Source organism: Mchenga conophoros, linkage group LG5, assembly GCF_057382185.1.
Source record: "Mchenga conophoros isolate Kocher_MC1m ecotype Shallow Benthic linkage group LG5, M_conophoros_male_GT1.1, whole genome shotgun sequence".
In the NCBI taxonomy this organism is placed as follows: Eukaryota; Metazoa; Chordata; class Actinopteri; order Cichliformes; family Cichlidae; genus Mchenga; species Mchenga conophoros.
The window spans coordinates 28,413,182-28,438,356 of NC_140530.1; the positions used below are offsets into that span (position 1 = coordinate 28,413,182).

General features: G+C 36.6%; 1 protein-coding gene across 12 annotated transcripts in view; it reads right to left on the minus strand.

Annotated features, from left to right (window-relative positions):
- Nucleotides 1–25,175, minus strand: part of ptprt (protein tyrosine phosphatase receptor type T) — a 333,988-nt gene that overhangs the window by 142,956 nt on the left and 165,857 nt on the right. For all 12 annotated transcript variants that reach the window (XM_085274701.1, XM_085274699.1, XM_085274700.1 and 9 more), the window contains exons 11-12: nt 23,994–24,103; nt 3,457–3,658 (exon numbers count right to left, since the gene is read on the minus strand). In XM_085274701.1, coding sequence (XP_085130827.1) covers nt 3,457–3,658; nt 23,994–24,103 — 312 coding nt within the window. The remainder of the gene's footprint in view (nt 1–3,456; nt 3,659–23,993; nt 24,104–25,175) is intronic.

The following is a 25,175-nucleotide window of genomic DNA, read 5'->3' on the forward strand; positions in this document are numbered from 1 at the left end:
AACCCACCGGATCTTAATCTGTCTTGAAATGAAAGACCTTTTTAATTAGCTGCCCTCCAGGAAGCCTTTAATGAAAATAATTAAGTAACATGACAAGTTCAAAATAAGACAGTTTTATAAGGTTTAAATAATTTTCTAAAAACATGGCTGATTTGTCCCTTCGTGGTAAAAGTTGTGACCTGAAGCTAATGCAACTCAAAATGTCTCGTTACAAAACAAATGAAAACTTTTCTGATCATTGGTGTTTATATAACACTTTTATTTATCTATCAGATGAAATTAAGGCTAAAACAATTTCACAAGTATAAATATAGTAAATGTCTAGAACAAAATATGCAGATTTATTAGCATTGTACGTGAATTCTGGTAACTTTAGCATACTATACATTAGTATACTGACATTTTACATGAATTGTAACAGTACATGGTTTTTGTTTTGGACTGTAAAACTTTATGTGACAAGGCCAAAGCAATCATGCAATCTGATGCCTGTGGGATCATGTCTCTTTGGACTGTCAAACAATGGAGCAAAGAGGTCCACATAAAGATACATGTGCTTTGCCCATCAACGATTCACGCCCAGAGCCAGCACATAGGAGGTACAGTTCTTACACATGATGAATAAAATATGAGATCTTTTAAAAACTGTAAATATGATAAATGTCAAGAAAAAAGTACAAGGATGTGTAATTCTACTATACTGACATATATTTGTATACCGAGATGTTACAAGCATTGTGACAGTGCATGATTTGTCATTTTTGGGTTTTTCTTCCTGTTTAATAAATAATAGACGGAGCATCTAACTTTATGGGGCAAGGCCATGCAATCTGATGCCTGTGGGATCAATCCTCTTTCGACTATCGAACATTGGAATAATGATGCCCACACAAAGACAGATGACCTTTGCCCTTGACTCATTCATGCCTGCAGTGAACATATTGGAGACACTGATCTTTGTAGCATGCTCATACACATGTACAAGACCCTAGCAAAGAAGATATATCCCTGTTTGGATATATCTTTGACCTATGCATCTCAGACTGATGGATTGTCTGTACGAGAGACTGTGCCCTATTGAACAAGAAACCAATATCTCAAAAGGGTTTGACTGCAATTTGAAACAAGTGAACATGCTAGCTGACCAACAATCATCCTCCTTCTAATGACACATGTTTTAGAAATAGCGATACATCCCAAAACCAATCCCAAAAGTAACTCTGTACAAAGGGTTTGTAAAGGTATAAAATCACAGAAATACAATATGTTTCTTGACTTACATGCACACCAACAGTGCTTTGCAAGATATTACCAGAAAGGCATTCTAGTACCTTTGTGGTAGTATACAAATACATTTTTTTTATGGTCTCGCCTTTAAAGGGTTAATGTAACTATTAAATGTAACTTGAATAAAAAAAGAAGTCTAAAAAAACCCAACCTTTGAGGTCTACTTCTTCGTCACTGACAAAGACGGACGGCCATATGGCAAAGCCAGCTATGTTTCCTCTGAGTCAACAATGGAAGAAAAAACGCACCCTCCCATGTGTATGTCGAATCCCTGATTTAAAACATGTAAATGCTAAATTGCTATGAAATGTTCTGTTTTTTTAACATCACAGTATATCGCAACCAGAATGACATTATCAGGATGTATAAAGGTAAAGAAGAAGTAGATGTAAGCTTCACCGCCGAGGGCTTCACAGCTATTCTATTACACTCAAATTTTAATTTCACATCTGTCATGTCCTCATACTGGAGGTGCAGCATATAAATGTCTGAGTAGAACATCAACACTTTTTTCCCTGATTGGTATGGCATTCAGGTTATTAGCATGAATCCTACCCCCGCCACTCTGTCCATCCATCTCTATGTGTCTGCAGCATTTAATTTAAATCTCTACATCATGTAGCTCCTGAACGAGATAATAAAGATTGGTGATGGCGTGACATTTGAAAGAAGACACATCTGTTATGTGTGGAGGCACCACATTTCCTTTTTGTTCCTCTTGGCAATGTGTTGTTAAGTTTTGAAAGGATGATGGAAGAACAGAGGCTCGGTGGAAAGGTCACACTAAAAATCACTGTAGGTGTTGACAGATAGGACAACACTTAAAACATACTGTTAACACATTACGCATTCATCTTCTAGATCAGTCAGGACTTCATCGTGTACAGCAGCACTGTGACAAGGATTCAGTGGTATATTCGCATTTGACTTTAAGCCACAAACCCACATTTTGTTTTGTTTTTTATATTATAGGGAATAGAAGTGACGTGTATACTGTCAACACATGGTAGCGTATATTGTAGTTTACTGTATTATTGTTGGGTTGTATTATTGTAGGGTTTTTACTATACAATATAAAGAGCTTAAAGCAACTGCTGTTGTGATTTGGCGCTATATCAATAAAACCGAATGGAATTGAACTAAGTTGAATAGTGTCGTTAACAGAAAACAATTTCAGGCCACATTTTTTATAAACCACACTGCTTTTTTTAGTAAAAGAGTGGACACTTGTTGTGGCACTTAACAGACTCCAGGACTGAATACAGATAAGTGAAGTGGTTTGAATACAGAGCCTCTTTTGAAACAAAGTGAAAGCACAAGATCTATGTATGCTAGTCAACTATGTAATGAGACTGACAAATGTGGAAGTGACAAGCTTTCAGTGAAATACCGAGTGGTTTATATTTCTAAATGTTCATATTTTACTCTGCAGCTTTTGTATTCATTCCTAAATTAAAATTATTCTCAGTAATGCGATACTTATTCAGAGTTCCTTCTCTATAAAGTTGACTTGTAACCATAAGAGTTTATCGGTTTAGCACAAACTTACAGGGAGTGTCTCCTCAGAGCTTTCTGTTTTCTTTTGTTTTTTCAAAGGTCACAACTGCCTCAATGAGGTCTAATTAGCTAAACAAACAAACCACAAAGGAGAGACAATCCAGTAAAAGATTTGTAAAGGGCTTACAGGAGAATTGTTGGGAAAAAAAGGCAAAATGTGAAATCAGAAAGGCACACAGAGAGATTTAGATAACAAAGAATGAGCTGAAGGGTTTTATTTAGCATCAGTCATTCTGTCATTTGGGCATCACAGCATAGCCTTCTCTAAACAGTTGAAATGATAATGTTCTCTCATTCAAGAATAAAGAGCTGTATTAACATATGAGGGCACTTCACAATTCTTGCCACAAAAGTTGATTGTTTTTCCTTTTTTTGTGCAGCGACTGACATTTTCTGTGGACCAAGGCTGGTGACACAAACAGGGGGATACAAAGCCAGATGGGAGAACAACCAAATGGTCATTCAGACAAAGAGAGACACAAATTAAAACGCTTATTTATAGTGCAACTGACTGACATGTCAGCACACAGGCTGTCTAATAAACACGCTTTTACTGTCTGTATGTGGTATTAATGTTTTAAGAAGCAAATAACACCTAACAGTATTGTTTACCTGCAATCTTGGTGGTTATGCGGGTAGTGACAGGCGGACCAAAGCCCTTGTTGGTAGATGCTTTAAGGGTGAAGAAGTAGGTGGTTCCTGGGTACAGCCCAACAAACAGATGGTGGGTCTCATTCCTCTGCTTGAAAACTTGTCCCCGCTGGGTTGTCAGATCAGCACTGGGGTCCAAGGAGCTCAGTGCCTTATAGGTAATCTAGAGGTAGATGGGAAAATTTTACATTTAAATGCACTTACATAATTCAGCTTTATTTATTCATCTGTTTACATTTGTTTCACTCACGCAATTTAAATAAACAAGTGATAGCTCATTTAATTTTAACATGACTGAAATATCTTTTATTTATTTATTTTTTAAAGGAAGGAACAAGCAGGTTTGGTTTAACGTTGCACTTGAGGTTTTAGATATCAATTTGTTTAAACCAATTTTTGTAATGCTTGATTTCAATCAATAATATCTGTTTTCGTTTTTTAATCCATAAGTAGTTTGGTTCGGTTGAATAATGCTTCAAAATTTAAAAAGAACACATTTATGCGTTCATCTAATTGTACACGCAGGCATGCAACAGCATCCTTTGGATTCACTGATGTACAGCTGGTGTACAGTTGGCTGTACAACCAACCAATAAAATGAAAAATGCTATAAATGCTGCATGGCCTGAGGGGAATTGCAATCAGTGATCTTTCTTTTGTCAACATGAATGTTCAATTTTCCCATTAGACATTTCATTTGATTTGATTCAATTTCAAAAATGCCAGCTTACGTGCAGTCTTAGAGGGTAAAATATGTTATGGTATAAACAGTAATTTCAACCTGTAAAGAATATCAAAATAGACTGATTTTCTTTCTTCTATTTTTTAATCTTCAAATCAGAAAAAAACAAAAAACAAAACAAAAGAAAGTAAGCTTTAAATTCGGAGTCACCGTCTTCCAAACACCTCCACTGACACATCTAAAAGATCCAGTAAATCAATCATCAGTTATTAAATTGTCTGCTAAATGCAGTACAAATCAATTTTTGGAGTTCAAGAGATGATGGCTCTTTACAATAGGTCTGTGTGTCTCTCCACGATCTCCACTTTGAGACTGGAACAAATTGAGCAAATTGACCCGTAACCATTAAACTGGCAGAAACACTAAAATAGTTCTTCTGTTAAAAGAACTGTCAATGTCTGTCGTGGTGTTGCTACTGGCAAGTTTCCACACTGTGAAACCATCAATGACTGCACACATGGGCACACACAAACACGCACGATAAAACACAGGAGGACAGCTGTCATTGTGAATGACAGTCAGTACAAAAGATTATTGAGTGGTGGGAAAAAACACATTAAAAGCAAATCAACTCCAAACACATTTCAGCACTTTGTGGTTGTGTGTAAGTGCTTGTCCGAGTACATATCTGTTTGTCCTTTAGCCACAAAGTGTGAAAAAACGTACTGGATAAAGTGTGAAAGTGAAAACAAAGAGGCAGGTAGAGCAGGAGACTGAACCAGAGAGACAGAAACAACAAAACGAGTGAGCCATAAGTCTTTTGCCAACTTGCAGAGCTACCTCACCTAGAAAGATCACATCACTAAATGTCTAAATGACTCACATCAACTGAAAAGTTACCAAATACATTAACTAACAAGGAGAAAGATCCTTAAGAGATGCATAATACACAGAAATAACTGAGTAAGAATAAAAACATTTTGAGGGAGACAGGGGGAAAAAACAACAGAACTGTTCTGGAGGAACAACATGACTATGACCTCTCCAGTTTGCATTCAGGACTAAAGACAATATGTCATATTTCAGAATGAACAGCACAGAATGACACAAAGGGGTTATAAGGTAAGGTGGAAAAGAAAGAAAAAGGTGGACAAACAAACTGAAAACAGCATAAAGTTTTGGAACAGAAATGCAATGAATAGATGATAGGCTAATTTAGACACAAACACATTTGCGCAATCAAACAGTGATGATTATGGATTCCAGGAAGGGTTTTAATTTAATGTATTGATAATCTTTAGCACCATTACTCTCAATTTAAAATGAGAATACTGCATTGATATACACTCAAAGCAGATTAGTGGGAGTGAGTAAAAAAGACGACAACGAGGAAAATAATAACGGTGATAAAGAGGAAGATAAAAACAAGACTGAACAAGAATGAATAAGGAAAAGAAAGCAAGGACATGAAAAGAAACAAGTGATGTGGATAGACACAAAGGGAAAATGGGTAGCTTCGAGTGTGCATGGGAGTGTGTTAGAGTGAAATAGCACATTTGTTGGAGGACGAATTCAGGAATTCAAAATCATGGACGTTGGGTGGTCCACGTCAGCCCATTAACAGTCAAATCAAAGGCATTGATAGCTGGGTGCATCACTTCAACTAGGCCCCAGGCTGTAGTACTGATGTGTGAATACGTGACTTTGGATGGATGTGCTGGAGCAAATACAAATGCAAAGAGTGAGGACATACGACAGGACAGAGCAGAAGAAAGGAAAGACGCAGAGTAAGGGAGACCATGGCTGTGTCCCAATTCAGGGTCTGCACGCTTGAAGTACGCGCACTACGCGTACTACGTACGGTGCGTACTATAAGTACGAGACGTGCGGAAGTGAGAGGCTTGTGAAATGGGACTGTATACGCTTCGTCGCGCTGTTCAGGTTGCCTAGCAACCATGATAATAATCGCAAGACAGGTTATATACAGCATTGTTTGACAGAAATGAAGGAGAAAAATGTTTTGTTGGTCATTCATTTTTGTCATGACATCACTTTGATTAGTTGAGTATCTGAGGCTGAGACCACGGGACTGTAAAACATGATTGTTGGGCTTCATTTCTGTGCTGAACAGTCATTTAAGATTAGTTAGTAAATAACTATATATATATATATATATATATATATATATATATATATATATATATATCTCACTGACTTTCAGCTTGTTTGTGGATATATGACCGACTTTAATTATTAAACATTCGCACATAAATAAGTGACGTCATATTCAGTACTTTTGACAGTTCACTCTTCGGCCGCTCCATCTTATTAGGGAAATTCCACATACATAAATGTAAATTTCAAAACTCAACCCCATCATTTAATTTGTTTTTGACTGAAATTGAATATTACTTAAACTCTCTTAAATTAACTTCCAATAAAAAAGGTTTATCATTGATTGAAATTCATTCAGAAATGTTTAACGAATGAGCTGTCACAACTTTCAAGTACAAAGTTGTTATGAAGTCTGTCACATTCCCCCCCCTTTTTTTCTTTTTTTATCCTTTATTTATCCTTCTTATTTCATTGTACTGTATATTGTTACTCTTATTTGCCTTGTATGTCTACTGTACAAACTGAACTGGAATGACTGACTGTTCGCTTTATAAGTTCAATAAAGTTTGGAAAAAAAAAAAACTCTTCGGCCGCTCCCTTCTGCCGTATTTTGCGGCAAAATTCTCCACACCCACCGCCGCGCTATGAATTGTGGGATATATGGGGCCACGAAGCGTGCACCGGACCACGCTTAATATTTGGGGAAATTGACGGCACATTTGGAGTATGCATTTGAAGCACACTTCGAATTGGGACAGCCGTCGGCACGTGGCGTTGACGTAACCGCACTTGAATTGCGTACTTCAAGCGTGCAGACCCTGAATTGGGACACAGCCCATGTAAATATGTGAGAAAATAGAATGGCTGCCCCAGACTCGGATATATGATGGTGCAGAAGCTACAGTACATTCATGTTATTAATAAGCAGAAAAAAAGATTCATAATTAGTTTGAGCTCATTTGTCTGCATTATTTGATGCATTGGGATTGCCACTGTCCCCTAGTGAAAAGCTGTTCCTATGGATAGCAATAGTTAGAAAAGAGATCAGAAGGTCTGACATGAATGAATGTTCCCATTATGTTCAGTAGCTCTTTGCTTCTATTGTGAATTTAATGCGAGACTGAAACTCTACCTTGTCTAGATATTTGGAGGCCGCTGCTCTTTTCTGGCTAAAATCGAACTACCTCAAAACCCACCAAAGTTGAAATAAGAGCCTAAAGCCACAAACAATGCTTCTACCAGTCTTCCTTCTTTTTTTGTTTTTTCGTCAGTTTTATTGCCAGTGACCTGAGATGGTAAAATGATAAGAAGTTTTCTCCTCCACTTTCCCGACACATTACTCCCCTGCTACAAACCAGACAGATGACTAAAGTGCCTCTCAGATTGAGGAACCTGGGACAAAACCTTTAGCCAATAGAAGATAACAGTCTAAAACGCAGCAGAAAAAGCCTAGACAGAGCAGCAGCTTTGCCTTCAACAACCGGCTGACGTCTCCCAGGCCTGAAAGTTCGCCTGGCTGGCTGAATAAAACATGGTGAATCAATAGCTATTTATACAGGCTGGGACTTGGGGGCTGGAACAATAAAATATCATCTCTTTCATCTACGCTGCAGTTTTGGTTTGCACATCGATGGCTGTTATTTTATAAGTCATGAATGGCTCTCTATATTTTTATAGGCTTTATGCTCCGTCTCTCTTTTTCTCTCATCTTACCCACTCACATTTCTTTCCATATTGAGCAGTAGACTCTTGCTTTCTCTCCGTCTTCTACCCTTTACAGGGTATTTCCTCTTTCTAGCCACTCTTTTCTTTTTCTCTTCCTCCCTTTTCTTCACAATTTCCTTGTTTTTCCTCATCTTTCTTCTCTCTCTCTCTCTCTCTTTCTCCCTTTATAGTTGATGTACTTGGAATTGGTAGAGCTATAAAGCTCAGGTTGTTTTATTGGCCAATGAAAAGGCAGGCGCGCAGCGGGGCAGTGCATCTTGGGTAATAGAGTGTGTGTCTTTGAGGGATAACTTACCAGAGGGAAGGCAGACATATGTGTGAGTTAGTGCGTGATTGAATTAGTGGGTAGGAAAGGAGAAAGTGAGAATGGTAAATAGATGATGAAGTAGAAATGGAAGGAAATGATCAAAGGAACAGGAGAAGGGAAAAGTGAAAGGTGAGGAAAATAGAACAGGAACATATAAATAGGGGTGGGTTTTACATTGGTATCAGTTCCAGACTGATCAACATAGAAATATTGATAACTATAGTTCTGCTATCAGGATTTCTGAAAGATTTATTCTTTGTGACCTTTTCAAATTCCTAACTAACCCCAAATACTGATGAAGCTACCAGTGTAAACAGATTAACATTGAAATTACTGTGCATTTACATTCTGTGCTATACAGTCAGAGCAGAATGTTCGAAGCTGTGGGCTTACTATGCTACATTTACCAAAACGCAATGCATTGTATGCAAGAGAATTGTGAATTAATCGCAGCACGACAAGCTCTGGTAAACTTGAATGGCTCCGATGCAAATGGGATTGGCTGGTAATATAACTGCCTCAATTTAGTCAGTTCAAGGAAACGCTTGTTATCATTATTCCACTAAGTCATACGCTCAGGTTAGACATCCCAATCAAGCTCATACACTTCATACCCGCTGCTTAAAGTTGGTCAATTGAGCTGTTTTAGGTTGCTAGCTAATCACTTACATAGCAATAACTGGCAATTGTTAGCCAAAGTTTGAACTCATCCAGATCTATGTGCTCGTGTTTACTACTTGTAAGAGATTACCACAGCTCTTTACCCAAGCGGCGCATTAGCAAATGTCCCTCTGGGTGCTAATAATTTGAGAATAACATTGTAATCTGTAGTCATAAGGAGCAGTATGGCTTTTTATTTATAAATACCCATCTTAATACTCTAAAGTGGGAAACACTCTTTTTAAACTGCTTATTAATTGTAGCTAAAGATTGTATGCTTTAAATATTTATTTATGAGTTTTTAACATTTGATATTACGTTTATATCACAAAGTAAAAAGTTTTTTTTTTACAACTTGTCACCAACTTGTCTAAAACCATTTAAAAGAGCATCTTATATTGAAATCACTCCCTGTAATTTTAGATTTGTGCAGGTGTTTGTGTGTCTGTGCACTGCATGGTAACATAATACTGTATTTATTTTGTCCAAACAAACACAGAAGACAAATGCTTGTGAATACTAAAAGTCATAACTTCCACCCAGAAGTCAAGCCTATTACAAACACACTGTGGGTGTATGATGCCTCGCTGCAGCTTTTGGAATCACGGCCAAGGTTTATGAAAATAAAGGACGTTTATTGAAGAGCCTTTGTGTAATCTAGAATGCTATTTCTATTGAGTTTTGCTATTTTCCATTCTTGTTCTCTGTGCTCCTGTTTTTTTTTTATTAGAGAACATGCAGTGTCTTCATTCTTCACCATCTTAGAGTCAGTGTTCTCTGTCCTGTTGAATTAAGAACAGACTATGTGAGGTATTTGCTCTTTCTGCTCCGGTTTATTTACTTTAATGGATTTTCACATCTCTGCTACAAGCATTTTGTATACATAAATAAACCTTGTATCCTTTAAGTATTTCATTTCTTTTTTTCCCTTTTTGATATAGTCATGAACAATTCACTTGAACATTTCTGGTTTCTTCTAAACTGGTAAGCCTAGATCTACCTCCCCCCCTCCACTGCTTTGTTAGGACTTATTTATACAGATCCATGGATTGCAGCAGTAAAACTCTGTTTTATCTACACTGCAGCTTTACACATTAACAAACATTTTGATGGCACGCAATGCACCTGTTCTTGCCATTTGCTGATTCTTTTCTGTCGCTCGTAGGAGCTATGACGAAGGCAATGGCTCCATTTATTTGTCTGCTATAAATACTACCTTGTGGCCCTAGGAGGTGATAGGCCACCTCCTGCATCTGTAAAGTGACACCTTTTACCAGCTTGACAAAATCACAGCTGGCCATTGTTCCGGGTTTCTTTTCCGCTCTCACTTCTGAGGTGAGAAGACTGCTCTTTACTGCTCTGACTTTACTGGCAGAGGCCGTTTGCTCTGCAAATAGACACACCAAAATAAATTCTGTTCGCAACAAGGCGACATCCCGCAGAAGATCCACCGTTAGCTGGTACCTACCACTAACCAAGTTAAAAGGTTGAAGTTAGTCACAGCAGAGCATGTTAGTGCAGAGTGTTAACTCAGATAACAAAGAGAACAAAGGCAATACAGCTTTCTGTGGGCTTGGACCTTAAAGGACAATGACTGAAGTGAATCACAACTCTTCCTTGCTTGGACCCAATCTATGAAGCCCTACCGATCAATGACTGAACCATAATTTTGACTTTTAAGATAACTTAACATACATGCAACAAACAGTTTCCATTCACTTAATTATAATCTGAAACATTAATTTCCAAGATACTGTCTAAAACCTTAGTCAGTGACCTTACTCCTGCAGTTCATGCAGGTCACAAAAAAAGCGTATTCAGGTGCCTCATTCCGTTAGCTGATGCTTGAACGTTAAGTAACAGTGTCTAATGGTTTGCGTGGAAATTCAGTATAATTTTAAAATCTGTTAAGAATGAATGAAGAAAGGAAAAAATATGTTTTAGTTTAAAAACAAATCTATCCCACACTTGGCGTTTGATCTCTAAAATTCAAAGAGGTTTGCCGAAATAGTAAAGCCTTCAAAAACTCTTCCAAGCTATACACCTTCTCAATGTGAAGTTATAACAAGAAAACAATTAGTAGATTTCCCTATGGTTGTAATAGATTAACACTTTTTTAAAAAATTCTTTACGTCGTCTCCTTAGTGTGTAACTTGACACACCCTGCGTCAGTCTGAGAGTTAGGCTGCACCTATTGTTTTAAGATTCAGCATCTCTGCTTTTTGAAGTTTTCATTTGGGACCTTCATCTCCAGCTCATGACTTTATATTGTCAAGACATTCTGGGTCACTACACACACAGAAGCAATACAAATGCTAATACAAAGATACACACACACACACACACACACACACACACACACACACACACACACACACACAAAGATGTACAAATTCAAAGACTTATATAATCCACAAATGAATGCCTGCACACAGAGGGATGAACACATCCTAATATGTATGCATGAATAAAAAACACAAATGGGAATGAGATGTTTGCTGTTTTCCTTGTCCTATTTTTCAATTGTGCCCAAATAGATAAGCTAACTGGAGATAGAAATAGCTACAGACAATAGTCCGATAATATTTCCTAGCTGTGTTATCTCTATTTTTGTCACTGGCTCTTGATAACACAAGTGAGAGAGAGAAAGATAAGCGGAATAGACCAAGCTGAGGGCAAAATATAGCTTGATAAATCTTCCATCTAGCAGGTCTTACCGAGAACTATATGAGAGATAAACAGTAGACAAAAATAAAACATTAAATGACCTGAACTGTTAATCACTAAAAAGGTCTGGATGGCTTAATCGGGTTGCTCAATCAGTCAAGAGGCAGAAGGCAAGAGTGAAAAGTTCTGGGAGTATATAATTTAACACATGACAGGATACAAGAGCCTTGAAATGTTCTTTTATCCTCTCATTTGTCGACCAAAAGTTCACATGAAAATCAATACTACCAGCTCCACAAAAGTATCAAAGAGCAGAATTCTGTTCACTCTAGAAGAAGCAATCAGAGATGGAGCATTAAAATCAGCCAGTGGTGACAGTTTGACAGGAAACGGCCTGAATCGGCATCCCACTAATGCCTGTTTGACAGCCACACAGCAACTTCCCGCCAGCCGAGATAAGATAAGTGACAGAGCGAGCACTCTCCCTCTAGATGTTAATGTAGACAACAAACGCTTTTTCTGCTCTCATTCCTACATTAAAAATCATTTGCTGACACGATATTCACCACAGATTGACAGTGATTTATGACTGAAGTGTGAAATGTGTTGTGTGCTGTGCTATTTTTTTTTTTTAAACACCAGAAGTTTAACTGTGAAAAACAGACTAGTGATAAGCTCATCATTTTTTTTCAAGTTTAGTTTTTCTTCTTTTGGATCGAAGGAGGGCAATTAATTTCCCCAAGGGGTCACATGAGAAACTAAGTGTGTGGATAAACTGAACTAAAATCATGTTTTTGACACATTGGGTTGTTCCAAGCTGACCTCAAATCTGTTCAGTTTTAATTTTGTCTCTTTATAAAATGCTACTTGTAATTACAATTAGGTAATGAAATGTACAATAGACATGATCATCACTGAGAGGGAATCTGTGTCTGGATTTGGCATATTACGTCACTGAGAATGTTTGTTTATATATCAATTTAGATCCAAAGAGAACTAACATGTTGAGTGTTGGCAGGTCAGTAAAAATGTGACCTCACATTTGGCTTTAAAGAAACTGCCACTGTCTCATGAATGTTTTCACCAGGCTTTACATTTCATGTGCAAACAGACCTTTGACAGTTGCAGTTTGGGATGTGGTTCATTCATTAATGCAGTCACATCAACAGCAAATGCAAGATCTTCCATCCATTCTGCATCTGAGAGCGTCACAAAAAACGTCCTGCTTTTAGCCCTATACTCAAAGGTGTAAGTCCTTTGCCCACCTGATAGCTGTGTGGTAGCCTATGTCACCATATTTGGTCTACAAAAGTACAAACTGTCTGATAAAATTAACAAATTTATTTACATCAACAACATGGCAAATTCTTGTACACTGTCTTACACAACACTGTCTGGTATAATATAACGCAAAAATACCAATTTCAATTCTGGATTCATTTATCAGTCACTTTATCTTGCAACTGCTTCTAAAGTCTGGCAATTTTCCCCATTAGATTTCCCCATTAGATTTGGACAGCTATTGGTTGTTACACCTCGCAGTTCAGGTCCATCCAAATATGAACTTAATTTAAAAATACAGACTATCTTTGTTAAAATTATTAAATGTGATCACTGTGAATTTTTAGTAAACACTGCCTCCAGTAACATTCATAAAACATTACATTTATAGCAAAGGTGTGCACAGCTGAGCTAATATGTGAGAAAAAACAAGTAAAATATTAAAAAGTGAGAATAAAATTTTCATAAGTACGGGAGCCAAAACACTTGTAATTGCCAACTGAGGAGCTGGTTTGAGTTGACTTGTGGGGTTCTTGAGGAGCATGTGATTGGCTAGAGAAATGGGACTGTAGCCCTCATTGGCTGTACATCAGGAAGTCGTAATGCTTGAGAGATTAGAAGGTTGCATCTAATCCTGCGTAGCGATGGGGGATGGATAATCCTCTCTGACTATTACCCCCTTGTGCAGGGCCTGTGTGTGTGTATGAGACAGTATGCCTGTGTGTGTTTGTATTACTGCGACTAAATATATAATCCTCTTCTTTTTGACTACAGGGAGACAGATTAAAGTGATCTTACTTCACAGTTTCAGTACATTTTTATAGATCTACATTTACTGATACTCCTTTATTTCACATTTATTTTTGTGATGTATTTTTTTTATTGTTTATAATCGTAAGATGTTAAACTGTAGCATCTTATTGTGATAACATGCAAAATACAAACATAGAGAATACAAGATCCCAAAGAACCACTGTTATCAATTGGAAGAACAAAAAGTTTGGCAGCAGATGGTATGGTTGCAAATGCCCTGAGGTCAACATTGTGGAGCGAGTCTGACACAAATCATTTGAGACAGCTTAAAAGTGCAAAAAAAAGAACTGTGTTCTCTATAACATATTATATTTTTTTTAAATAAAAGGTTCAATTATACTTTACTTAATTTACTTTTTTCAACTTTTTAATTAACTTAGTGTGACATAACTGAATTAATTAAAATATATACAGAATTAATTTTGGAATCACACCTATTTCTGTTGTAACACATTTTTTCTGAATCTTTTTGTTATATAGTTGAAACAATTAAAATGGTTTTTTGCTCAATTAAAATTATCCTTAATTATGCAAAGAAATTTTTTTAACACAGAACACAGTAGTTTAGTATTACGGGTTTTCATGTTAAATCCTTGGAAAGGAGACAAAAAGGGGAGGAGTGGCAGCAAATAACAGAAAGAAAAGAGTAATAAAATGAACAGTCTATAGTGCTTAACTTCATTCGTGTCAGTGACTCTTGTCTAACTTGGGTAGGCTATTGTGGGACAACAACCCATCCAACCTATCCAATCCACCCATCTCCCAATGTATGACAGAAGTTACAGCAGCAACAGATAATTGATGCCATAAAATGTGTTGATAAGCTGAAGCTCAAGTGGAGTTGCTGGAAAAAAGAGAGCCATGATAAACAGTCTGTGCTGTGGGTGGATTGTTTATAGTATTTTAACATTGAATGTAATATAAATTTATTGGTTATCAAAAGTCCTGGTATATCACGACAACCTTAATTATTGTAATTACACGTTATCACCAACACCTGTAATTGTATTATTTAGGGGCATATAAACATGAAAAAAAATTCCCCAAAGTTGAAAATAGCACACAACATTGCTTCATTGCGTTGCCAATAACCTCACTCAAAGCCTAACAGGATTTATTTTTTTTGGTTTTATCTAAAGTTTTTCTCTACTTCCAACAAAGTTTACTGTTTTACTTATAATTACTTAGACTTTGGTTTTGGGACATTTACTTTCATTTATCTTGGAAGTGTGCAAGTATTAAAGGAGTAGTTGTGTAGCAACAAGGCCTGCATGGTACGCTTAGATAGGCTTACTGTGTTGCCTGACGTTAATGTGTTTTTTGCTCAGTTAGTTTTAATGCTAAAGTTTCTTGGTTCATTTTTTACTAGACATATTGTTTTGACATGATGATAAAATTATTCCACTGGCTTTGGAGCTCAATGACCCCTACATTTTTAATGTAGCACTTCTTCAGAACACTGCAGTTCAAACTGATGCTGACTATCCTGAATAGATAGATTTAAATTTAAAAAACAAAACAAAACAAAAAAAACCACTTGTCTAAAAGTGAAAACTCAAGTCTTTCAATAAACAAAACATGGATTTTTAGTTACTAAAAAAAAAAAAAAAAAAAGAGTTAAACTGGAAAGCTCTCCTATACTGCTGTTATATACGAATTAGTTATCAGTGCAAAAGTTCAAGTTGCTTATTTTCATGGATAGTACAGGATAATATTGCAATATTTTGCATGGGGATATTGTATTGATACAAGGACATGAAATATCGTAATAATAAAATAATTTAAATGCTTTGAGAATACTATCAATTATAGGGCTCATTTCATGTAACACCATCTTGAGATAACATTAGCCAAACAAACACATATTAACTCAGTTCAACCAAAAAACAATCCAACACCGAACACACACCTAGTGTAGAAATACTCACATGAGTAATTATAGGACAATAACCTTCGTGTATGAACCAAAAAATAAATAAATAAAATAAAAGCAGTGGCTTAGTGATTGTGGGGGTTCTGTTTCATATTCTTGTATATTGTGGTGACTAAAAGTTTGCTCAGAGCCTGAGGGTGTTGCATGCTCACAATCACTTTTGATCACAAAGTAATTGCATAGGTTGCACAACAGAATGCAAACTGATGCAAACAGTCAGAGTCTGATTTGGGCAAACTGCAATCACTCCCAGAGAGAGTGAGGTTTGCGAATAATTGCTATCTAATCTATAAATAAAAAGACCTGCCAATATGTTGACATCAGTCAGAATGAGTCTTAACTCAAGGGCATTTGACTCAAGTGGCTACAAGCTGGTTGTGTTCTGGTTAGTGCAGGAAGGTTGCTGGACAGAAAAACAATGGTTAAATGTGCATTTCTGTCTATGTAGACAGCACATTTATCTGATAATACAGTAAATTGCTCTATTATCATAAATAGATTGCTTTTAATTGCAAAGATGACCCCATTCAGTTGCAGACCGATATGTCTGATTCCATCATTGCAACATTTATGGCAGCTTTTAGTGAGATAACTTTATCTTACAGGATAAATCAGATACCGACAAAGTTAAAGTTTGAGGGCATGAATATGCAGTTGAAAAACTGTGACAAATTGGGATATATGTTCTCGTAGCATATTGTAAAATGTTAAAAATCAAAAAGAGATTCTATTGTTAGTGAATTGTTTTTATAATATAGTGTTATGGTGTGGATATCACCATGATAAAGTAAAATCATAAAAATAATAAATATTTCAAACACACACACATGCAAAAGAAAAGAGGCTGCATGCAGTGTAGTGAAGGGCACATAGACTGACAAAGGTGTAAGTGATACTAGGCCATACCCCTACAGGCCAGACAGGCAGTGTGACAGAGTAAATGGGGTCATCAGCTTAAGGACTTTCAAGCTACACTAAATATAGCCCATTATTGACAAAAAAGAAAAACAATACACAGAGAGAGAGAGAAAAGAGAAGGGTAAAACACAAGATGGATAGAAGTTAATGGCTTAGATGAGATTGCTTCTTTAGCATTTATGTCTTGATTCTGGCTCTGTTTACACTGTGATAGTGGGGGGGGGGGAATTAAAGAGCCTGAGGGTGTTGCATGCTCACATTTTTCTTTCTCCCTTCCTTCCCATACTTCTCGCCTTCTGAAATACTTCAGATCGTGTGGAAAAAAGAAGAATGCAAGGGGCATTTATGTGTGTGAACAGTTTCCCTTAACCTGTCTTTTCATCTCCTATATTAAATGCTCTATGGCATAAGTCATAACTCAAAGTCTAGAATTACTAGGCAACTATGACTTCAATGAATTTTGCTGCAAAATGAACAGATTTTTGCTTTTGTATTTCTTATACAAAATCTGTAATTTTGTATATGATTTTCAGAATTTAGTCATTTATGTCAGAACACTCATTTCTTTCTTGAATTCATTTATAGGCTGCTTTGAATATTATTAACGTTAAGCAGAAATAGCTATTATAACTCATTAGATACTCCAGGTAGATACCCTCTATGAAGACTTTGGTGGGTCAGTGGGAGGCCACTCTCGCTTCAATAACTGAGGGTGGTGGCTTCAACAATACGCATGAAAGTTTGCTGAATTAACACTGACATCATAGGGGAGTGGCAGATCTGTCACATGCTTTGGTGCGATACTGGGGAGGATAACACCAATGGAGAATTTACATGCACTTATTGATATGGCATCAACTGGTCAATAATCAGTTTATTAATTATCTGAAAGGAATTAAAGGCCTCTTTTAGAAGCTAGTTTTCCCAACCTGTAGCATGACTATAGCATGGCTCAAGTATTAGTTTTCAATTTCAATCATGCGATAATAACCTTGCTTGCACCATTAGAATTTTGAGGTTATGTAGGTGAGGTGAGCCACTTCTGTTCCTCAGTAAATAGTAGAGAGAACGAATACCAAGATTATGCTATGCAACTGATGTTCTCCTAATGAGAAGGAATCATTTCTTTGTTCAGAAAACAGCAATATGGGGAGAGAATGTTACTGTACTACATGGTCAGCTGTATCTAGAGAAATCCACAGCTTGGAACAGAGTAACTAACTGAATTAAATGCCAGACTGGTTGCCAGTATTTATTTCTGTGATTGATTAAAACCTCTATCCGCAGAGAGTTGGAAGGTAAAGTTATTTGCACACAGGACCAGACAAGAATAACTACATACCATACTAGTCACCAATTTCTTCGGTGTGTTGGATTAAACAACTCAGAGGTTTGTCAGGAAACACTCATATTCTTACCCCAATCTTGCAGATGGATTTTGGGAATGTGGGTCAGACCTGAAATGCATCATTGCATGGAGTTGGGCAGTCATGATACAGTTATTGTTGCCTTTAAAAGAATGCATAATGACTGATTTCTGATCTACAGTTTCTGCTGTTAAGGACTAATTAAATTTATTAATTAGTAGCTTTTCAATTAATGCTTGACATTAATTTTAAGAAAATGAAATGGAACCATATTAACTTTTATTATCCATATACCTGAAGCATTTTCTAGGAGGTTATAATTCTGAAACACAAACTGTTTCTTCACTACTGATGGAATATATATATATTCCATTTCATATTAGACCTAAATATAAAATGCTCTCACTTGCTAGTTGGTCAAACCATGATTTGCTACTCTGCTTGATTCTAATCAATGTTAGCACCAGCATCTGTTTAACAAGCAGGGGTTCAGAAATAACTCTGCAGAGACCAGCAGGGAGGTGAGGACTAGCAGAGAGGACCAGTGATGCTTGAATGGTCTGATGAGGCAATCAAAGAAGGGATTGACAGGGCCATGATCTGTGTGTGTGCAAGTGTGTTTTTGAGTGCACCTCTGCTCAGTTCAGTAACCATCAATAACTGTGTATTATCTGAGGTCTCACAGAGGCCTGGTAAAGTTGCAGGGAAAATATAGATTCATATAAACCAGTGGAAGCCTTTAGTTGTTCACTGGCTTTCTTTTTCAAAGGTATTTAAGTTGGCCTTTTTCCATGCCCAGCAGAACATTAAAAATAAAAATCCATCAAGAGTTCTCAAATTAACAGTTTTAAGCCAATATTCACGACTCCAACATTTAACCTAATTGCAGAAAAAAATCTAACTGCCTGACATCTACCGACCAAACTGAGTACCAATTAAAATTTACCATGCAAATTCCAGAATATTAATGTTAAAAAATAAAATAAAATAAATATTTCAGCTTTGAACTCACTGTAAACTTCCAAGGAGGAGAAGAAAAGACCTTAAATAAACGACTTGCTCAAAAATTGCTTATTGATTTTTTTTATTTTAGAAAAAAGGAGGTTACATATAAGCAATTAACTGGATTTTTCTTGTGCTTAGTGCATGGGGATGGTTGGAAAGACTGATGAAAATTTGTACTCTTACTGAGGATAAATATCAGCTAATACAAGCACCATAGTCAGATTAAGAGCTAATTAAATGCACCATACTAATCTAAGAAGATTAGGATAATACCTTGTATTAGGACTTTTTGTAGTCCTGTGAAAAACTATGTACATCTTTACTGATGATGATTGCAGCCAATTGCTGGTAATCAAATGCATTTGATAAAATGATTAGCAACAACAACAACCTTTATTAAAAAGTACCTCACACCAACTACTTCTTAGTTGGTTATTGCTGCTAAAGAGGAAGATGGTTCTATAAGCTACTGAATCACAGGGTGTACAGAGTTTTTTAAGGGTTTTTGAATTCATCCTGTAAAAACTTTTTTTTCACTTGATTGTATGTCATCTTCTCTTTTTTTGAGCAATATATATTAATAAATTATATGCTGTTTCATTTTTGCCTTTCCTACCTCACCTGCAACCAAACATTACACTTCTTTTTGCATCCCTTTTTCTCCAGACATTATTCTCATTTTCTCAAATGAATGGAGCACCAGAGAGAGTGGGGGAGGAGTGGGGGATCCCTTTAGATCTTACCCAGATGTGTCCTTTAATCCTGTAATTAGCTGCAATTACGGTAATAGATACAAGAGATGGAGTGATCATATTTGCACACTGATTAATTTCTGTAATCTTGCTGTATGGTAAGAACTATGTCTTCTGGTCAGATTTCAACTTGCTCACTGAATGCTTTATCTCTCTCTCACACTTCTGCCTTCCTTCTTCCCATTCTCCTTATCTCTCTGCACCATTTCCCACCTCCACAAAGCTACCCTGAGCCCACCCCCCAGTTTTTCTCCATACTCCTCAATCCCCTCTTTGTCCTAGGTGTAATTCATCTGGTTTCTGTCCTGAAAAGGACGCAGAGGGGAAAAAAGGAACACACAAGAGACAACAGAACAGAATAGGACACAACAAGAGGCCCTTTAGATGTTGCAGATGATGCCTTTAATCCTGTCAATAGCTGCAATTATAGTAATTATCTCTAATAGCAGCGCATTTTGTTGAGGCTCTGATATGTTTAACAGATGATGCTGAGTCGTGCCGCCTCTACCAGGCAGAGAGGGCAGAGAGCTTAGATTGGTGTTGATTTCATTAATATCAAACAAGGTGAAACTGATGATGGTCCCAAGGAGGTTCATAGACTGAGGACATTTTTGTTTTGTTTTGTTTTTTCAGGCTCTGGGTTGAGGTCTAATGGAAGTGTCAGACATGGTACTAAGGGGTCTTTTAGAGGTGTAGAATGAGAGAAGAGACTGGAGATTGATGGTAGTAAATATAAGGGGTTTGAGAGAAAATAGGGATAATTATATCTTTGGAAGATGCTCTCAAAATAAGATTTGCCTTCTGTGTTACAAGATGTGTAAATCTGCAAGACAAGAGGAATAATCTACAGCTAAAATATACAATACGTTAGTTACTAATCTAACCTACAGCAACCCAGCTTTATAACTGTAACACTGTTTAGTGTGTGCTTAATATTTACAGATTTTACAACTAACTACAAAAATTAAGATGACTTTCTAACTTGCACAGCAAATATTCTACCTTTTTTAGTGAAAAAAAATTGTAACTATCTGTGAAAATAAATTCTGTATAGGTTATAAAGACAAAAGCCAGTGTTGTTGTCTGTGGCAGAACAAAGCTCCTGGTTACTAGATTTATGGATGAAATAACTACCTTTTCTGATGGATTTATAGTCGTTATTAATTATAGTTAAGGAGACAATAAGTCAGGCTATACTTTTCTCAGTTTCTCAGTCAGTATTATCCCACATCTCTTCTAAATATATATTTTTAAAAGACTGACGGTCTGAACACACGTGGATCAGTCATTTAAATGTGGACCTTCACTAATTGGCGGGCTATGTAACAGTCGTTACATCTATCCTTTATTTACAGTTTATGGATTATACACTTTAAAGTCCTCATACACTTAATACACACATGTGGAGACTAGTTGGTCTTTTTTAAAGCAACATCTCTTTCCTTGGTAGCTCATTCTCTCCCTCTTTCAGACGCGCACACAAGCGCCCTTCCAGGTCTTGATGTGAGGTAGCTCCTTGATGCAGTGATATAAGAGGCAGACAACAGACCAAGAACGGGTCAATAATTCATTAGATAGAGGACTCAACTTCAACCCAAATAAACGTCCACACACACACACACACACACACGCACGCACACCTATCTCACTCAGTTCCAACCACTGTATAAAAGACTGTCAAAGAATAAGTCTTTCTCCCACTTTGTCTTGCGACTTAGACTTTCTACTTTCCCTTTATGATAATTTACATTTAATCCTGAATTTATGGTCATATATGTCAATTATTCGTGGATGAAACTATATTTGATATAAATATGAACTGTCAGTGGTTAGAGAGAAAACACTGTTCTTGTGTTTCCCTGTATCACCTAGTTTTAAAAATAAGACCATATGAATGAAAAACAAACAAGACATCCGGCTAAAAAGGTTTTTTTTAATTATTGCATTTTTTTCTCCTATATGGCACTTGGGAGCAGAAGAATGCACAAGGCACAGGTGTGATGGTTAGTACCATTGCCTTGTAGCAATAAAGTCCTGGTTTTGAATCCATTTGCGGAGTTAGAACGTTCCAGGTACACCAGCTTCCTCCCACAGTCCAAAGACATTAATATTAGTTAAACTGGTGATTTGAAATTGGCTACAAAAGTCCAGAAGCCAAAATGTGTGAATGTGGGTTGTGAATGGTTGTTTGTGTTAGCCCTGTGATAAGTAACCTATCTAGGGTATATCGCTTTTCTCGCCCCATCTTAGCTGGTATATACTCCAGCCCAATCCAGCTGAAGACAACGGTTTAATGGATAATATACATTCTTATGTACAAACGTACATACAGTATACACTGTATGCACGTGGGTCCAAAAGCATAATGACAGCCTCCTTTGGGGCGGTGTTCCTTGGTTTGGGATAGCCCCTTAGTACAAATGAAGAGAATCGTAATGCTACAGAAAACAACATTTTCTAGACTGGTTTCAAGCCCTCGTTTAGGGACTTCAACCCCATCCACAAACTCTGAGATGCAGTATGAGATGGGGCTTATTGCCCAAGTGTTTATACTTTCCTTTTGGTGGAATTAGTATATACAACACAACACAAAACAAGCACTGAAATAAACCCATCACAACAAGCCAGTCTCAGACAGATAGAAATGGGATGCCACGAGTGACAAATCTGAATCAGCTGTAGCTGCATTGTGAAGAGTGCCTCAGTTAAACACCACATTAATCTGAACATCATTTTTTATATTATATATATATATATATATTATATATTTCATTCTCAGTTCATCTTAACTTGTCTTATTTCATATCGTTAAACATCATGCATCTAATTAGTTTTACAAATTAATGTGTTTTAAAGAGTTCCTCTCTTTCCTTAAACCACATTCTCTATCTATCTCGGTCCGAAACAAACAAGTCAAATATTGTTTCTGTAGCTATAGTAAGAGAGAAAGCTGCAAAAAAGGTCAGCCAAGGTGAAATGAGACACAAGATCAGACTCAAACTGGGATCATGCTAGCAACCCTCTGCTTTACAGTAGTCACAATTCAGTGGTTTAATTCCAGAAAGATATCCATTTAGGGAGTAAAAGCTCTTGAATGTTGTGCCTGTTAGCAAGCGTCAATGTGCTACAGGCTGAATTTGGCAAATTTAACAAACATCTTAGAAAGCATAATGAGGATTGATTTTTCTTTATATGTATATAATTTAGGTATCTTACATTTAAGTCATTTCATTTATCAGTATCCTGACATTTAAGGCTCCAGCGTGTTTATAAAACAATAACAGGCACCTAGGCTTTAGACGCTTGATTTTCAAAACTACATAAACTGCTGGGATTACGACAAAGTGGAACTAAATGCCAGGAGAATGGTACTTGTTTGACTGTATTGTGACAAGTATAAAATTTGGTGGAGAGGGCACTGCACAGAGTCCTGACCTCAACCCAACAGAGCAGAGACTGTGAGCCAGGCCATCTTGTCCGACATCAGTGTCTGACCTCACAAATGCGCTTCTGGAAGAATGGTCAAAAATTTCCATAAACATACTCCTTAACTTTGTGGAAAGCCTCCCCAGAAAGGTTGAAGCTTCTATAGCTGCAAAAGGTGGGCTGATATCACATTAAACCCTTTGTATTTAGACTGGAGTGTCACTGAAGTTCATATAAGTTTAAAGGCAAATGAACAAATACGTACTGACAAGTTTGCCTAATGCACAATCATGCACCCCTCTGTCACTATAAAACACAAAAGCACAACCACAGACTCAGAACGTGCCTGCATGATTTTTGTAAAGATCCGATACTCTAGAAAATGTTGTCATGCATTAAAAAAAAGAATTGCTTTTTTACTAATTGCTGTGTTTCATACGTTTAATCATTAAAGCATCTTAATATAGGAGACAGGGAAAGACATATAGTGGTATTTCAGCAGGACTCTGCAAACCAGCACTAAGCCACTGATCCCTACACATTTACTCTTCTTTTGGGGTACTTTTGTGCAGTACCTTGTACTTCAGTATACACTATGCACAGTGGTTAGAATAATTTGAAACTGTTACATCACTACAAGTTTTTCACCTTTCCATAATTCTGTTACAATATTACTGTGGTGTGCCCAATTACATCTGTATTTGTTATTTTTTGTGTTTGATGTTTTGTAAGCAACTGGATGTTTCCTTCCTCCCTCCCTTGCTTTCGTCCTTCCTTCAATCTATCTACCCGTGCATCTGCTCATTTTTATAACTCCCATTGATGTTCTTTGAAGTCTTTCACTGACCTCATACAATTTGATGATTCCATTGGTCTCGTTGGGAGCTTTCCACTGCATGAAGATCTTTTCTTCATATGGCGTATTCTGCAGAGATTCCATAGGCACTGATCCAGGAACTGAAAAGACACCAAGTACATAAAGTATAATAATACATTACAACACAAATATGTACTCATATCTGAAGAATGTACATAAAATTATATTCAAATAACTGGTTCACAAACATATGTATGTGACAAAAGTATTAATAAAGTATAGGTATTACAGCAGAGATTATAAACTATTTTAGAAGTATGAAATGTATTTATAGTAATTATATTACAATATTACAATAAAATAAAAATGTTCATTGTTTTCTGACATTACCATCTAATTGTCAATCTCACTAAAATGTCTTAGGTTGTAAAGAAAGTCAACTTTCCAGAAAATGAATCCACACAATCATTGAGTCCATTTCTAATAATCCCCAAAAGAGCAGTTAGCACTCGAATACAGAGTACCAGTTGAAAAACACAAATTGAGATAGACATAAGCAAAAAGGCCGATGTGCAATGTAATGACTAAATAGCACATCTCGGGTTCAGTGACTCTAAATATTAAAGGGAGGGAGTAAAAAGAACTATGGAATCAGAATCAGAAGTAAAGAGAGGTATATTAAATTACACTAAATTACAGTTCAGCTTCTCATGATTTAATTAAATTTCTTGAGTCCAAAAGTTTCAAATGTCTCAGAAGGTAAAAATATTCAATTACCTGAAATTTAATTATAGGCTTTTTTCTCCCTTTGAGGCAGTGTGAGAAACACTGTTTGATCTGGAAAACTTGATAAATGGAGGACATTTGCAACTATTAGGTATGATAGGATATTTCACAATATTTCTTATAGTGTGAAAGAATGAAATATTTTGCTGACATGCAGCAATACCAGTCTATGTTAAAAGAATTCTTATTTTAAAAGAATTATTCTTTTAACATAGATATAGTCTCGTCCAGCGGATATTGATATTTTATCACATGAAAATGAGGACATAACGTCATACGTAATGTGATTTCCTGAGAAATGTGTCTTAATTAGCAGTTCAACATCAACTACGCATATTGAAAGTTTAACGACAACCTACGACTTTTAGGTATTGCCATATTATTGTGCAGCTCAGCGGTAATTTGTAAAATGAACCCAGTGTCATC